Source organism: Porites lutea, chromosome 11 (assembly GCF_958299795.1).
Source record: "Porites lutea chromosome 11, jaPorLute2.1, whole genome shotgun sequence".
In the NCBI taxonomy this organism is placed as follows: domain Eukaryota; kingdom Metazoa; phylum Cnidaria; class Anthozoa; order Scleractinia; family Poritidae; genus Porites; species Porites lutea.
In genome coordinates, this window is record NC_133211.1 from 21,242,088 (window position 1) to 21,259,066 (window position 16,979).

Genomic DNA, 16,979 nt, shown 5'->3' on the forward strand with positions numbered 1-16,979 from the left:
TTTGAACTTTTTAAGACAAAAAAGCTAAGTTCTAGTCTTGGTAACGATTTTGTTGGTGGCGAGGTGACCGGATATCAGATAAATACGTGAAGCAGGAAAGTAGGAAGAATTTGGTTGCTGTTTTATTTCGGAGAAGAATCGAAGATAAGAAACGTCTTCTAGCAGGTTTTGTGGCGACGGCGTTCTTGATGGATTTTATTCACGTACTATGATAAGAATGTACCCGATTTGTAAATCAATTTTTGTATGTTATCAAAACCGGATAAAAATAATAAATTACTTCACAATACTTGCGTCTTCTAAAATTTGACACTTTCGTGTTAGCTACAATCATACCTTAACAAAAATATGAAAATGGTGTTTGCAATAACAGTCCGTTTCCGCAAATTTTCTGCAAAAAAAAGGCAATGGGCGAGGAGAGAGGAATCATGCGATTATTCGATAAAGAGGACACAACTTAAACAATCGTGTACATTGATTCTAATTTACAAAGGAAAATAGTCCCAATTTGTCGAATTTTTGATAAATTTTTATAATGGGAGGAATGAAATGATCCAAGAAATATGGACTGTATTATTCATCAATATTTGACTTTTCTAAACATTCCTGGTTCAATATTAATTTACAATCTCCTTTCTCAATAATGTCATAAATTCTTGTTGTGTGGTTGGGACCTTTGAAATAGACCATTTTACTGTTATGGGCTTAGTACCCTAGCCTTCGAGTCAATGTGAGGCTAAGGTTGACCTTGTGTTAATGCAAACATCCTTTGTTTTCTTATGGAAATTATGCTGAAAAATACTAGTTAGCATAAGAACAACATGATTTACATAAGAAAGCAAGAAGGGTTGTGTCAAAACAAGGTCAACTCGAGCTTCGTTTCCATCTACAGCTATAAAATGGGCTATTCATACATAGAACTATGATTCATATACTGTAAGATCAAATTGAGTGGTTGCGTTGAAACACGTCATCAGTCTCTACTCATCAAAAGTGCCTTGAAAACATTAACATAACATAACATAACATACATGTTTATTCAAACTCATATATAACTACACAAATTGGAAAGGGAGAGTCTAGAGGTTAACCCTATGAATAAAACTCTCCTAAAAACAACAAACAAACTATAAAAATTACAACTTTAAAAAGGATTTGAGTTTACATTTAAAAAGTTTGACACTAAGAATCTTGGGTAACAGTCCTGGTACATGACGTAACAGACGTGACATTGCGCATGGTCGTAGACCGTCTGATCTGGTTCCTCCATGACTTCTTCAATGGTCTGACGCGTCTTGTGGTCTATGCTGACCTGAAATACAAGCACAAAACTGATTATCACATAAAATTTACTAAGCTACTTTTTCAGTGTATTTGAACATAAACGAGGTATCAAAGGATCAAAAACTATTTTTATAGCATACAAGCATTCGATTTCATCTTGGAATCCTTTCCACGTGATAGAGCTTGAAATTTTGTCACATGATTTATACTGTGGCTCACATCACAAGACATCCTGGTAGACCACAGGGAGCTCGTAACCGGCATCATGGCTCATCCCAGTTCAATGATTTTGACTCCGCCTCTCTGACTATATATGAAACCTTGTTTATGTTCTAAATGGAAGTTGTACTCAGAATTTTCAAATGGTTCTCATACGGTGCATCTGATAATGGCATTCCTCTCCAAATAACTTTCTGAATTTTCTTCACTCACTTTAATTTCTAGTATTGATATACATGAATATGAAATTTGCTTGTCTTCCCAGAGAGTGTGATACCCCTCAAGAAAATTGCTTTGATTGTCTTGCTAAAATCTATTCCTTCTGCTAAGAACCAAGACTGTAGAGTTACAGCACCTGATCTTGGAGGTTAGAACCTGTTAACTTTTTCTTTGTTTCGCACCCTTTGTTTTTCTAGGTTCTATTGTGTCGACTTCTTTGTTTCCTTTGTTTTACGCCGCTCGTGAGTTTTACAGGTTCTTACACCGAGGCGATCTTAGAGGGGCCAACGAAAAGAAACAAGGAAAAAAGCTTTCCCGCCTCCAAAACGAGAAGGCAGCTGAGCTCGACTAATCACATGCAAAGTAATCTCACCTCACTTTCTTGTTCACGGAATATTTCTGCTCTTTCTTTTTCCAATTTTCTTTTCTGTGACTCAGTAAAACTTACTAGATCGTCCGCCATTGTATAGAATTGTTTATAAGGCCAGCAATCGAACGGAAAATAACGATGAATATGAGACGTTCAACAATATGTTGTCAAGTGGACACGATGGTTCGAGCAGGCTTTTCGCACTTTATATTGCATCCCCGAAATGATACTGATAAATCTCCAGACCTCCAATAACCAAATATCCAAACATTTGCTGAAGATTAGCGTAAGAAACCACTTTCAAAACTTGTCAGCAAAATAACATTCCAAAATTGTTTTGGGTGATCCGCCATAATACCCATAACGCCCTTTGGTACATGAAAAAAGCTAATTTTTGATTGGTTAGGGCTAAGTGAGATCCAACCCAATCAAAAACGATTTTAGCCTGAAATTCATCCGATTGTTTCGAGTCGTTTTCTCGACTCGAAGTAATCGGATGAAATTCAGGCTAAAACGATTTTGCATTTTGCAGTTGTGAGAGTCTCGTGATATCTATCGCATCCGGCGGCTTATCCGGCCGGGTCACGAGACGTGGTATTGAAAGGAGTACTTTTCCGAGTTGAAATTCAGTGTGCGAACAACAGGCATTTGAGATGGATTTTTACAAGGATAAAGCCAAGCTAATTGATAAGCTCCAGGAGGAAAGTCCTATCTCCACAGAAGAGAAGGACGAAGCTCTGGTGACTTTAAAACGAGAACGTCATACGCACAGCAAGTTTTTTGCCTGCCATGCTGTTGTTTTGGTACTTGTGCTAGTACTGGGAATGTGTTTGTTTGCGCGTGTAGCTTACTATGGTTTTGAAACCACGGGATATGATCAGCAGTCACTGAACGGAGGTTTGTTTATCCTTATATTGGGCCATTCCATTTATTGTCCGCCCCCACCCCCCCCCCCCCCCCCCCTTTATTGAAGGTTCTTTTTACTCAGAGATGCCAGTCACCCTCGGTTCTTTAATCCCGCCATCATCCCGCCAAAATTTTCCCTTTATCTCGAAATCCCGAACGTTTTCATCGGCCAAATCCCGATCCTGGTCACATCATTTTCCATGGTCCACCTTACAGTACCCTGCTAGCAGAGTCGCTTCGATCTTTCCTAAATGAGTCGGGAAAGAGGAAGAGACTCTGCCGACATCTTCATAGCCTGCGAAAACATGCGTTTCTCCTCGCTCTTCGCCGCTGGAGGAAGAGGAAGCGACTCTGCCGACATCTTCAAGTTCCTTTGTTCTTTAGCCTCCCACGCAGACGTTCTTAGGGGTTCGTCACGCGTTCCTGCCCCACGAACGTCTGCTGAACAGAAAGATAAATTCCTGTCCCATTGTTTGCAAATATCAGCTGGTGATCACATGCAGATTATCGGAGATCCAATTCAAAGTGTTGACAAGCCAAACAAATACGCACAAGCTCCGTAGAGTGTGATGCGTGACCAAAGATTTTTGCTCCGAACGAAAAATCCAGGAGATAAGCGTTGGGTTTTTGTATATTTCCCTCTGTAAAGGCTGGATTAGAAGTCATTTGCTCATAAAGTTTTTCTTTGGGTGATGCAACAGCAGGGTTACCTTGTAGGACTGGACAAAAGGCAGAATTTTTTCACACGTTATTGTTTTGTAGTAAAGCCGACTTCCGTTCAGCAAATTTAACCTCCGAGAAAGTTTTTTCAATGATATTGTGGGGTAGCCACTAGTACGAAGGCTTGTGAGTTAACTGAGTAGTTTGTTCTAAAACTGCAGAAACTGTAAGGTCTCCACCTTCCGTGAGACCTTTCTGATCTTTTCTGGAGCTATAAAGTCAAGCGCAAAATTTCTCAAGGTCCAAAGCGCATTTCCCAGATCTGGAAGTCTGCTGTGATTGGTCTACGTTTTTTACCGCTCAAGTCAGCAGACGTTCGTGGGGCAGGAACGCGTGACGAACCCCTAATAACGTCTGCGTGGGAGGCTATTTGATCTGCCGATCATCCAGCGATTTGGATGAGTCAGACAAGTTTCGTACTGGATAAACCAGTTTTACCTGTACGGGTGCACGCACGCATATTCTGGAGTTTTGCTGACTCTTTCTGCGCCCACGCTCCATAACAAAACAAACAGCTGCCGCTGCAATTTCATGCAGGAATTTTTCCCGGGGGGGGGGGGGGGGGGCACTTTAGGAATTTCTGGGTGGGGATGTGCCGCTGGGAGCCTGGAACCCTTAACCTTTACAAGAGCTAGTTCAGCTGAATTTTGCTACCCTATACTAGAGTAAACTCCCCAAATCCCCCCTATCCTAGAGTAGCTGTGTACCTAGTCTAGATAAAATCTTCAACCAACTGATCAGTTTCCTGAAAAATGATACCCTATTCTAGAGCCAAACGCTCTGATTTATATACCCTATCCTATAGTAAACTGCTTGAAAACCATACCCTTCACAGCGGCACATACCTATATAGCCCATATATGGCAGTACCCCCCCCCCCCCCCGGGGAATTTTGAGAAAAATATAGATTGAATGAGCAGTTTTAGAAAAATTGGAAAATGCACCCAGACTTGAGATGGATTTTGTTTTGGATTTAACCGTGTGCTTAGCCGATTTTACTTGCGTGAACGTATCCCCAATCCAGTTAAGTGTTACATGAAGTTCTTGGAAGGATAAACAAATGGGTTTGGAATAAAAATATTTACGAAACAATATCTATGCCTATTCTTTGGTGTTTGCTCATTCATAACATTAATTCAAAATAAGATCATGAGGCTACAGAATCCATGTTGCATTTAAATGATCAATGCTTTTACAGCTGTTTTTTGATAATAACCGACCTGTGATGCCAAAAGCGTCTTTGGATTTTGTGTTTTTCTGCGACGTCAATCACAATCTGAAGTAGCGGTGCTTTCTTCGCTTTCTAGGGCCTTTACATTTTAGCAAAACTATTAGGAAACGAAAGGCCGTGGTTTATTTATGATTGGTGACTAGTGGATTTCGATCCCTTTTGTGTGTTTCTGTGTTTCAAGGTTCATTGCTTTGTTTTTGAAAAGCACCGTAAGTTTTAGTTATAAGTTTTTTTATCTTCTTTATATTGAAACATGGCAAGTATAGATTCCAAAGGTGAAATTGTTCCTATAGAGCTTCCAAATCCAGAGGAAACAAAGATACGGAAGGGTGAAAACGAACTGGTTCGTTCCCGCTAACATTTACATTTGCTGACAAACACAGTGGATGCTACGGTAACGGTTTGATTGACGTCACAGAAAAATCTGAATTTGGAGCATGCTCGATGTGAATTATGGAGGATGTCAGCAGAGGTTCCTTCCTCTTCCAGACTTATGTAGTAGGAAACTTGGGGGAACAGTAATCCTCTACAATGAACTCAAACGTTTTGTCTCTTTAAACTTGTTTTAATGTAGATAACTTGTTGCTCAACTTTTCACAATCAGGGCTAGCAGTATCTCTCTGACAAGAGCTAGTTACAGCTCCTTTTATCCTGACTGAATCTGAAGGCTGCCAATCTTACTCAACTTAAAATAATCTTACATCAGTAAAAATTCGATTGGCTATAAGAATTATTAACATATTTTCCTTCGAGGTTGTGTCGTAATAGGAAAATCAGTTAAAACTCCAAAATTCACTTTTGTCCAACAATTGTCCAGTCAAAACAAAACAGTCAGAGAGACACAAAAATTACAAGGAATGTTTACATGAATGAAAATCACATATGTACAATATCGTTACTTTAAAATGTACAATTTGTCAATTCGCGTACAATGCTTAAGTTGTCGTTTAAAAGCTTCTTGTTGGAATATCGTACAATGGTAATTAGTCCCGCCTTTTTCCATATATTAACTAAAAGATTGTTTACAAATCTCTAATCAAAAATCAATTAGCAAGATATTTACATTGCGAAAGCCTTTAAACAAAGATATCACTCGTTACAACTTTTAGCAAGTAGATTGAACTAGGCAGTAACAAAAGCTTGTTTATCACAACGAGTTAACTAAGATAGTCTGTTGGACGAGGTTTTCTTTTGGAAGCGCACTGAAGTTTCGATCAAACCACTAAATACGCGAAAGATAGTAAAAATAGGAATGTCCAGGAAAAGACAACTTGGTAAGGTCAAGCTTCTAAAGATTTAGGAAAAACCAATTAAGCCAATTGATGTAAGATAACAAACAAATGTCGTTAAATTTACCAGAACTAATTAGATTAAGAACCTCTGTGTGGGCTCAGTTTAAACAAAAAGCATCATTTCTTAATTGGATAGCGGCACGTGTGCAAAGAGAAACCGACGTCCAAAAGAGCATCTTTACAGAGAAAGGGCAAACCTTATTAACGAAAGACAAACAGCTTTTGTAAGCCCAGTACATTCTAGTAGCACGTATTTATATAACAACTCAAAACACTCTACTCAGTGACAATAATAATTAAAATATATTAAAATAGCAATGCTTGATGATTCATTAACGTTCCTTATTCGATAAAGGTATTTTCATTTTGGTATTAACTTATACCCAAAAATATCGTTTTACACTTATCTAGGAAGATCGAAGGAGACTCTGTTCGCAGGGTACCTTATCAGAAGAGTGAAAAAATAATACAGACACTTTTGTTATTTCATGATATGGTAACAAGAGGCTGTGGGAGCGTGTATTTGGGCGTGGTGGTACTACGGGTATGATACTTTGAACATGCCTTATTGCAGCTAAAGAACTGTCATCATATCTTACCAGAGAGGACAAATCCTTTACTCCACTTGTTTGCTGAACCACACTGCTTATACAGTATGTCCCAATCCACAACAAAAATTATAGTGTCATTTCGTGACAATGTTTGAAAATATGCACACCTCCAATGCAGACATGCTTGGAGCCAAATTGCTACATAGGACATAAGTGGTTACAGCCCGGACAGTAAGATTTATCTCAGCTCCACTGATACTGAAAGATGTGTTTTCACACCCATCACATTCTACAGTGTATTCCGGTTACTAACAAGGGCAAATAAAGTTCCTTAAGTCCAGTATCCACAAGGATTAATAAGAGAGTAACACATTGCATAAACTGCTATAGGGCAGCACTGTTTACAGGAACATTGGTAACTATTAACATTTGATATACTACAATGTTCAACATTGCTTGAGGAAAGATGAGGTTCAAAGTTAGCAACATGTACACCTTTAAGTTCATATATATCCTCATTCCTATGTAGAACCTGAAAATATTGTACTAATTTATGCATGGATGGTATTTCCAACAATACACATGTCCCTTCACTATGACTGTTATAATACATATCTCTAGCACGAGAATCAAGTACATATTCCCCAGCCTCAATGCTGTAGATACCAGCACCAATAATTGCCACCGTTAAAATGAATGAGTTGTAGTTCAGTGCCAAGAGTGTTTCAAATGCAGTATCCTTTGAGTGGCATATACAGTAGTGATGGATGTTACAAGTATAACTGTCACTGTATTCAAGGTGGAAAAATTGCTCAAACACTGTAATCATTCCTGGTAATTCTGTTAACATTAACCTAGATTGTCTTGCAAGCAGTGGCAGACTAGAATATAACCATATATTTGAGTCATATCATCGACTGAAGTAATCTTTGTTATCTTACAGTAACTCATTGCGACACATTGTTGTCCAGCATTTTCCCCAAATACTGTAACATTTCCTTGACAGTATGGAACATTAACTGTTTTTGTAGCATCTAGATAAACTAAAGGTCCTGGATTCGTCTCTATGAGTACAAAGCTTAAATTGGCCAAAATTAACCCGTGTAAACCTTTTCTATTTTTAACGTAACAATGAATTTCAGACGACAATGGTGTATTTTTCCGAATACTCTTCCATACAAAAAGTGTCACTTTCCGTGTTTTCTGTAACAAAGACTTTAATTTGTTCATCGGTAGTCTGCTAAGTGCAGGAGGGTAACGGATCATTTCGTTCCATGGTCAGATCGTTCCAGAAAACAGTCAGTTCGTTCCACAAAAAAGTCAGTTCGTTCCACATATGAAAAGTCAAGTAAATCTTTCTAAATTTGTTGAATGAAACTTTATCGAGAAGAAAAACGTTTCGTTCATACCACAAGCCGATAAAATAATAATCGATCCAAAGTCGATTTGATCCATCCTAAATCTTTTGAAAACAAACAAGAGACGATTTCAACCAGCACGGGCTTTAACATTTAAACCGCCGCTTTGAGAGTTTTTGAGCTAGAATCGATCGATGGTTTTGAAAAATATAGCACAACAAGTAAATGCTATGCCGTTTTGAAGGTACAGTATTTCGAAGCGCTTGTAACCCAGGGCGCTTTCCATTTAGTCAAAATTTCCGGAATTTCCGGTTCGGCGGTAAATGGAACACGTTTCGTCGGTTCATCCCACTGGAAAATTCCCAGAAAAAGTGGAAAATCTAAAAAGGTGGTCCCGTTTCCCCGGTTGGAATTTCCGAACGGAGTATCGTGTTCCATTTATGTTTCTCGTAGTTTGTACCAGTTCCAGGTCCACCGTCGGGCACCGCGACGTACCGGGGTTTACGACCAAATGGAACAACTTTTTACCAATCGGAAATTCCACTTTTGCTCCCACCGAAATTTCCGGGTTTTTTTCCTAAATGGAAAGCGCCCCTAATATTTCCTAGCAACGCCCGATTTATGCAAATTTTGAAAACAACGCGAGTTTCGAATTACAATCCCGATTTCATGGTAAATTGTCTTGCCGAAAATATAATTGACTATTAAACCTGATTTAAACCAATGGAGTTGTAAGTTCTGTCATAAATAAATTTCCCACGACGAGATCTCAATTCAACCTCTTTTATTTCCTCCACAACACAATTTTCCTTCTTGTCGTCACCTCGCTGCCATCAAAGCACTCTAACACAAAACTTGCTTATAATGCAAAATCCATTCGCAGAGCATCGTATATGTACCGCGTCACAATATACACATATTAGATGAAAACACACAACACGCAATACAAAAACAAGTACATTAACCGTCACCCTGCTAAACAAAATTGAAATAGTAAAAAGAATTGTTGCAGTTATCACAGTAGTTCCAAAAGAAGCCTCAGTCCCTTTTTGAATTGTTGACAATCGTCTCTTCCTTCATCGGAACAGATTTTTATCACAGGCAACTCGTTGTGTTCCGCAATGCAAAAATCAAAATCACTAGTGTCACACTGATAACCAGCTACACAAATCTTGCGACTCTCAAACTTGTTAAACATTCCTCTGTTCAAACTCTTATCCATTTTACGCGTACACTTCTGATATTCCGATTTGTTATTACATCTATGGGGTCCATGAGTCTTTGATGTCATTGAATGTCTTGATAATTTCCTTTGTTTTTCTTTACGTTTATGCTACGCCAAAAGTGACAAAATATCAAAGATGCAAATCCACCAAATTACTATCAAGATCGATAAAATTAACTTCAATTTGCTTTTTGAATGTGTCAAGATTGTAGAATTTAATTTCAATTCCCACGTGTTTCATGTCGTGTATCAAGAGTCACGTTTTCTAAATCAAGAGGCATGTTTTTTTAAATCAAGAAGGGAGACGACAATTTTTGATCAGTTTTGTTTCCGAGAGGGACTGAAACCGAGGTTGGAATTCAAGGGTTAAAAGTGTTGACGGGGCTGCACGACTCCTGTAGTTCGCAAATAGATTGGTCCTAAAACCTTTATAGTTTAGCTCTTACTTGAGTGTCTTTTAGGGATTTTCCTTTGCGATTTGAAATGAGGGAGATGTTTCTCAGGTATGGTTGGTTCTGTATAAGGCGACATTTCCCCATGAGTATGTTCTTGAGGTTGGGTAACGCAGGGTGGTATTGCGTTACAAAGGGTAGTATTTTCTTACGTGCATTCTTGTTTCTCTGTTCTAGTGCCCCGAGGGGGGGGGGGGGGGGTATTGCCATATATGGGCTCTATAGGTGTGTGCCGCTGTGAAAGGTATGTATGGTTTTCAAGCAGTTTACTCTAGGATAGGGTATATAAATCAGAGCGTTTGGGTCTAGAATAAGGTGTCATTTTTCAGTAAACTGATCAGTTGGTTGAAGATTGTATCTAGAATGGGAATTGTGGTATAAGGTTTTGTTTTGGCTAGACTGTGCTAGTGACCTCTGTAATTTCTGGAAAACAGCTACTCTAGGATAGGGGGGATTTGGGGAGTTAACTCTAGTATAGGGTAGCAAAATTCAGCTGAACTGGCTCTGGTATAGGTTAAGGGTTCCAGGGTCCTAGCGGCACATCCCTACCAAGAAATTCCTAAAGTACCCCCCCCCCCCCCCCCACCGGGTCTAGTGCTTTCTTTCTGTCTGCGAAAATGACCTCTGAGAGATGTTTTTCTGCAGTTGTAGCTGCGTAAATCTCTATTCTTGAGGCATGTTGAAAAATTCCTCATGTTCTCGTCAAAAGAGATTTCAGAGAAATTTGTTCTTAGAAGCCTTAAAGCTTCTCCTTTGATGAAGCTTTTAGTGACGCCTGGTGGGTGACACGAATAGAAATTCGTGTATTGGAATGTCTCTGTAGGCTTGAAGTGTGTTCGCACGTCAAGGAGAGAATCCTTGTTGAATCTGACACCTTTGTACACTTTCGCTGCTTTCGTGTCCAAGAATGTAGTCTCTGGTTCTGATATTTCAGCCGTGAATTTGATTGTAGGATGGAAGTTGTTTGTCTTTAGAAGGAATTCTTCTATTTTTTTTCTGCTTGTGTCCCATACTGATATGAACTGATATAAACCTTCTCCAAAAGATGGGCGTAATGCTGTTCTGTCTGAGTATTTCTTTTTCTATTTTGGCCATGAAGATGGTAGCAAAGGGTACGGCCATTTTCGTGCCCATGGCTGTTCCATGGGTTTGAAGATAATCTTTCTCGTTAAATTGGAACGAGTTTTCTAGTAGTATCAGACTAAGCATTTCGCTTAAAAACCTGATAGCGACTGGAGGGTTTCCTTGGTGAAATTCTTCGTATGCAAGGGATACAGTGGTAATACCCTCTCTTGTGGTATGTTTGTGTATACGCTTGTGACGTCCATTGAAACAAGTATGGCACTTTTAGGCAGTTTAATCCTCTCGATGAAGTTAATAAAGTCTGCCGTATCTTTAAGATATGAAGCTTGTAGTTGTGCTATAGGCTGTATAAGGTGGTCAACGCCCATTCCGAAAACACTCAGTGTTATTTTTTAGTGTGGGCTTACCACGAACAGTGTGTGCATTTGTAAGTTTAACCCGGGATAACATGATTGAACATTTTATTAACACGTTCCTCGAAACGCCGCGGCCAAATGTTACGGCCAAACTGTTTCTTACTGCTGCTTCGAAAAATTTCGGATCAAACGATATCCGAATCGTCCCTCATTGGATTATCCACTCGACCTAACAAAATCGACCAATCACAAAATAAGAAAAAGAAAATGGACATAAAATAAAGAAAAACAGCAAATCCAGATGACCTCTTAGGAAACATGCAATTAAAACTGTCTTTCTATGATTGGTGCATTTCGATCCTCTCGTCAAAAAAATGTCAGACGCCAATCATCTTAGCGGACCTCTTAGGAAACGAAAGTTTTCTTTAACGGGTTCAAAGGTCATTGTTTGTGATTTGTGATTGGTGGATTTCGATCCGTTTTGTGAGTTTCTGTGTTTCAAGGTTCGTTGCTTGTGATCTTATTGTGGCCAAAACCGGACGTTAATATTCCAAATATTTTTGATAGATTTCATCCATGGACTTCAGACTTCCAAATTTCGATGAGGCAAAAATGCTAAAGATTCAGATTAACTTTTGAGATCGTAAAAGGGCGATAAAGTGCCGTGTGTTAGCAGAGCTTTCTTTCCCACATGCCATGACATCCGCCTCGCTTCGTTTGTTTACTTGCCTTGTTTACGTTAGCACGTATTGCGTGCCTATTGCACATTTGCATCAAAACAAGCCGTTTCCATTACTCTATTTGGGCCACGCCCAAATAATAAGTGGCCCTTTTAACCCATTCGCTCCAGGAGATTTTGCCGAAAAATGTGTTTTGAAGCTAGTCGAGTGTTTTTCTGGTCACTGTCATGCTACAAAGAGCTAAAACTTACCACAAAACTGTTTACAGGTTGTACTTTATGGTCTTCTGATCCAATGCAAATGCAAACTGTTAGCTTGCGAAGTTCGGGCATGCGCAGAAAGCAGTTGGGTTTAAAAGTGACACAGCAGTCTTGACTTTTACTTTTTGCTTTCTCTCCTCCCCTCTTTTTTCACTTTTCTTGCCTCGTTTTTTTTCTCTTGCTGGGCATTTAGTAGCAGGCTTCATTTTGGTGGGAAGAGTTTTTAGGAAAGCTTTTAGGATCTTAGGATTAGGTGAAAGGAAGGGTAGGTGGGCAATGGAACAAGATTTCCATGGAAATTTTCAGGTCAATGTTACATGGTTTATGTCCTTTTTCTCCGGTGTCCTTGACTGAATTTGCTCATTCTGGTATGGTTTGAAAGATCTCTTCACTCTACAGAAGTTAGCGGACAACGTTGCCCCTGACCGATAAAACTGATGACGTCACAAGCAGTAGAAAGGACGTGGATCCGCACGGGCGGCTCAGGGGCGAATGGGTTAAGCCACTGGAGCTCATAGGGACTGTTATTCACTGATTTAAGTGGTTGATTCCACAATTTAGCGGAATTTTTTTATTTTTATACCTGCCCACAGTTTCTCTTGGAACAACTGGGTGAAACTTGATTTTTCTTTGGCTATTTTTTATTGTTTTAATTTAGGTTATTATGAGCTTGAAATCTTTCAAGATGAGGACAAGCCACATTACAGTACAAGGGATAGGCCTCTACACCAGATGAGGGGCAGGATTTCTAGTGTTAAAAGTTCTGCTTCTTACAATCCCCCTCCAAGATCAGAAAAGGCAAAAACAGGTGAGTCATAGAGAAAGCTGCTGTAAAAAAAATCCCTGAGCCCCCGTGACGTGATTAGGGCGACATGCATATATATATCTCCTTCTAGAGACAGGCTTTTGTACATTATACTTTTGCTTCGCCACTAAAATGCTCCACCTTAATGCTCCATTTTTCCCACTAAAATGCTGGGTCTCCCCAAAAAAGTCACTAAAATGCTCGGATAATGCTCATTATACAAGCGGTTTTTTTAATTAATTTCAAAGTTTACACACACAAAAACGTGCAAGTGTTGCAAGTAACAACGACAACGTGTACAAGTTCATAAATACAGCCAAAAAAACAGCTGTATTAGATTTTTTGTGAATTTTGAGTTGTAGTCTTCATTTTCTTTAAAAACGCAGGAGCTCGTGGGGCATGGGCTCCTGAAAAAAGTTATTTTCTATTTTATTTTCTCGGAAAAATTAATTTTCCGGGAAAAATGCCACTAAAATGCTCCAATAATGCTCAATGCTTTTCCCTCACTAAAATGCTCGAAAAAATGCTAGCATAATGTGCAAAAGCCTATCTAGAGACTGCTAGTCAACAATGTCTCGAGCTTTTATATCTTGGCCAAAATTGTATTTGGTCACGTTAAGTAAACTCCCCTCTTTAATATTATTTTGGTCTACAGCAAGGTACATTGTGCACAACACTATCTGGGGATCTATCTCAACTATCTCTGTGGCACTGAATGGAGCTCCTTTTAGTGTGGTTACATCATTCAGTGATGGGACTGTTGATAATAGCACAGGGATACCATACTTTTATCTGTCAAATTTTGACCCTATATGCACAAACATAAAGAAAAACAACTGGGCAAGTCTGTCAGTTTCTGAAGCACAAAGTGATTACTGCAAGGAACATGACTGGGACCCAGAGGAACCACTTTGCTCTAGAGTGTCTCTCACAGGAAAGGTAAGTAAATTGCATTTTAATGTTTTAGCCTAAGCAGCAAGACTCATAATATGCAAGCGGGTTTTTTTCTTCCTTATTTAGTACACAAAACGACCGTTGTGGTCCCAGGCGTTCCTAGTGGAGACCGTGGAAACTGGGAATAAGAATCGTTGCGTGACCAAAGCCATGCATGTTTTGTGAAGAATGCGTCTGTCGATGAATTCTATCGCTTGGAAGCATTGATTACTTTGGAACATGTGAACACTTCGGTGGTCGAAAAAAAAGGAAAACTTTATTAGCAAAAGACTAACTGGTTGGGTGTTGTAAACTTTCATTGTATGCAAATGGTCTTGTGATGAGCATGCGGTCTATTTTTGGCAATGATCAAAATGAGATGCCATGTAAATCCCATTTTTGATCTCTGGCAATGATGTAATTTCTCCGGAATCAAGGCCCTTGAATTTTCGTGTATTTATACACACGTATAGCCTGCGACAGCAGACGTATAACATGCGTACTAAATCAATTCAGAAACAAATAAAAAGTAAATATCCAGAAGTAAGGAGTGAAAAACCTTTAGTGAGTAAATCCTGTTTCATGTAGAATTAATCGCCTGCTCATTTCTCGATCTAATCTCCAAGCAAGCGAGACTTAAACACCGCTGTAAGGGTGTTCTTGTTGTATACATGTTCTGCTTCCAATAGATCTTGCCACAGTTTTGGAAGCCGTCTTGATGAGTAGCCAACCACATGAGAAATTACAGTGTTTGTATGAGAATCTAATGTGAAATAATTTTCGTACAACGGCTGTCCTGAAAAAATATGAATTGTACTGAGAAAATTTGAGGACGTTACATGCAGCTACATGCACTAGAACCACTTTTTAAAATTTTCTATACATTTGTCTGCTAAAATTTTTCTTCATGCTGACTAAAATTTCCCGGGAAAATTGCAGACAAAATTAATATGTGGAAAATCTAAAGCAAGCGTTTGGAGAAATTTAAGCACAGGTACGGCCCAAAAAATTTTTTTCTAGAATCCCTTGCTGTGTAGCTTTATTTTACAATTCATAATGTTTCCAGAACAGCCTTTTTACAGAAATTATTTGACATCAGATTCTCGTACAAACACTGTGATATCTCATGCGCTTGCCTACTCATCAAGATGGCTTCCAAAACCATGACAAGGTCTATATGTAATAACACCTTTTTTATCATTGAATGTTTATCAATGTTTTAAACAGCATGCATTAACTGAAGGACTCTAATGTTTCATTCTTTCTTGTCTCTTAAAACTTAAAGCTTATTCATGTTGGCCCTGATGAGATCAAGTTTGCTCAAAATGCTTTGTTTTCAAGACATCCTGTGATGAAATCTTGGCCTAATTTTCACGGTAAGTTATCACAAAAATGTCATTCTTTCTTTATACCTGTTGCACCAAATTTCAGTTCTTAGTTATTTTATAATCAGGGTGCAAAGAAAGTCAGTTGTACAGCCTGCCAATCGTGCAAGCTATAGCTAGCATGTACTAGCCCACAAGTCATTTTAACTAGCCCCAAAACCCTTTTTGATTAGCAGGATTGATTACAATCCCTCTGTAACTTGAATTTCCCCAAAAAACAGCACCTGCCTGTCAGGCAAGTTAAGAACAAATATCACTAGCCCTATAGCAAAATCGCCTAGCCCCGGGCTATCGGACACGACCTTCTTTGCACGTTGATGATTAAGTGACGTCTTTGCTGCCATTGTCAGTGTAATTGCATAGCATCTTTGTTTTTCTTATTATACTTTTTATGTCAGTGATGGAGTTACTCAGTCTAGTAACCAAGTTATCTTCTTTTTACAGATTGGCAGACACTCAAACTTGAAATCGTCAATGTCTGGTTGCAAGATATTTATGGCCCGGCTGATATCATTCCAGTGAAAGACTACCTGAAGGTCAAATTGTAGTCATAGTCATTGAATGAAGAAGGCTAAATGTAGTTTGCTTTATTAGCATCCAATTAAATACCGTGAAACCCCATAATTTAATACAGAAACTGAGGGGGGCCATAGAAAGGGTCTATTTTAATGGGGTGTCTGTATTGAGCAGGTTAAGTAGTAGGGAAACCAGTTGTTTGGAATTGGACTTTCCAGTGGATAGAGATTTATCCAGTGGATAGTGTTATCCACCTTTTGAACAACTGAGGTTTTGTGAATTAGTGGGTCTAGGAAGTATGGCTGACGAAGATGACTAATATAGAATGAGAGGTTTACTCCAGTGGCACATAGTACTAATAACTTCAGGAAGATACTCTCCCTCGCAGCTGTTTTTGTCTCGTCACACAACCCTTATCCCCTCCTCCCCTCCTCTTCTGGTGGAGGAGCGTTAAGTGACCAAACAAACACGGCTGCTTGCAAGACTAACAGGAAGAGAAACTTAAGAGACTATGGGAAATGTTTGTTGCACAGGGAAATTCTTATTGGTTAGGATTGCACTAGTTCACTGCTCAGTTTGCTTCTAAAGGAGCAGTGTCACGAAATTTATCAAAATCCAAAATGTACGAACTACCACCAAATTGAGTGAAACATAAAAATAAATGCTCAGAACATTAAAGGAAGAAGAAATAACCAGGCAAATACAAAAGAAGGCTCAGACAAACTTGGAGAAGATTGAAACAGATGCATTGTGGGTTTTAAAAATTTGTTAGCCTAACAGGTTTTCAAAGTTCTTTTTTTGTTTTTAATGTTTGATATGATGCTTGGGAGGCATATTGTTAGGATAAGAAGCTGTGATTTTGTCATTTAGAAGTATTTTCATCAGCAACGTTCAGTTCCAAAGTGCATTAGCAAAGGTATTTGGCTATATTAACAAAATGAACTAAATGCTGTGACAGAGCCCCTTTAGATAAAATCTTCTGAAGTGAAAGTGTGAGGCCTCTATTACACGGTAAAATAATCTCAGCTTTTAAATGAGACACACTGCACTATACAGACCACCCCAAAATAGGAGAAATTAACCATTACAATAACACAGAGGGCTAAAATTAAATAGTAAAACTGCTCACTCCAG

The 16,979-nt window shown here is 38.9% G+C and overlaps 1 protein-coding gene across 1 annotated transcript; it reads left to right on the forward strand.

The window, feature by feature from the left end:
* Positions 1–2,708: 2,708 nt before the first annotated feature.
* On the forward strand, positions 2,709–16,936 carry LOC140951748 (protein CREG1-like). The gene is made up of 5 exons (XM_073401074.1): positions 2,709–2,989; positions 12,865–13,014; positions 13,667–13,950; positions 15,230–15,320; positions 15,774–16,936. The coding sequence occupies exons 1-5, from the start codon at positions 2,746–2,748 to the stop codon at positions 15,875–15,877; spliced, it is 873 nt and encodes a 290-aa protein (XP_073257175.1). The 5' UTR covers positions 2,709–2,745; the 3' UTR covers positions 15,878–16,936.
* The last annotated feature ends 43 nt before the right edge of the window (positions 16,937–16,979 follow it).

What these genes read in the sequence shown, in the direction of transcription:
- LOC140951748 (XM_073401074.1), top strand. Translation starts at nt 2,746, where the DNA reads ATGGATTTTTACAAGGATAAAGCCAAGCTAATTGATAAGCTCCAGGAG. An exon ending in TCAGCAGTCACTGAACGGAG is followed by an intron (nt 2,990 to 12,864) that starts GTTTGTTTATCC and finishes GTTTTAATTTAG; the next exon opens with GTTATTATGAGCTTGAAATC. An exon ending in ATCAGAAAAGGCAAAAACAG is followed by an intron (nt 13,015 to 13,666) that starts GTGAGTCATAGA and finishes TTTGGTCTACAG; the next exon opens with CAAGGTACATTGTGCACAAC.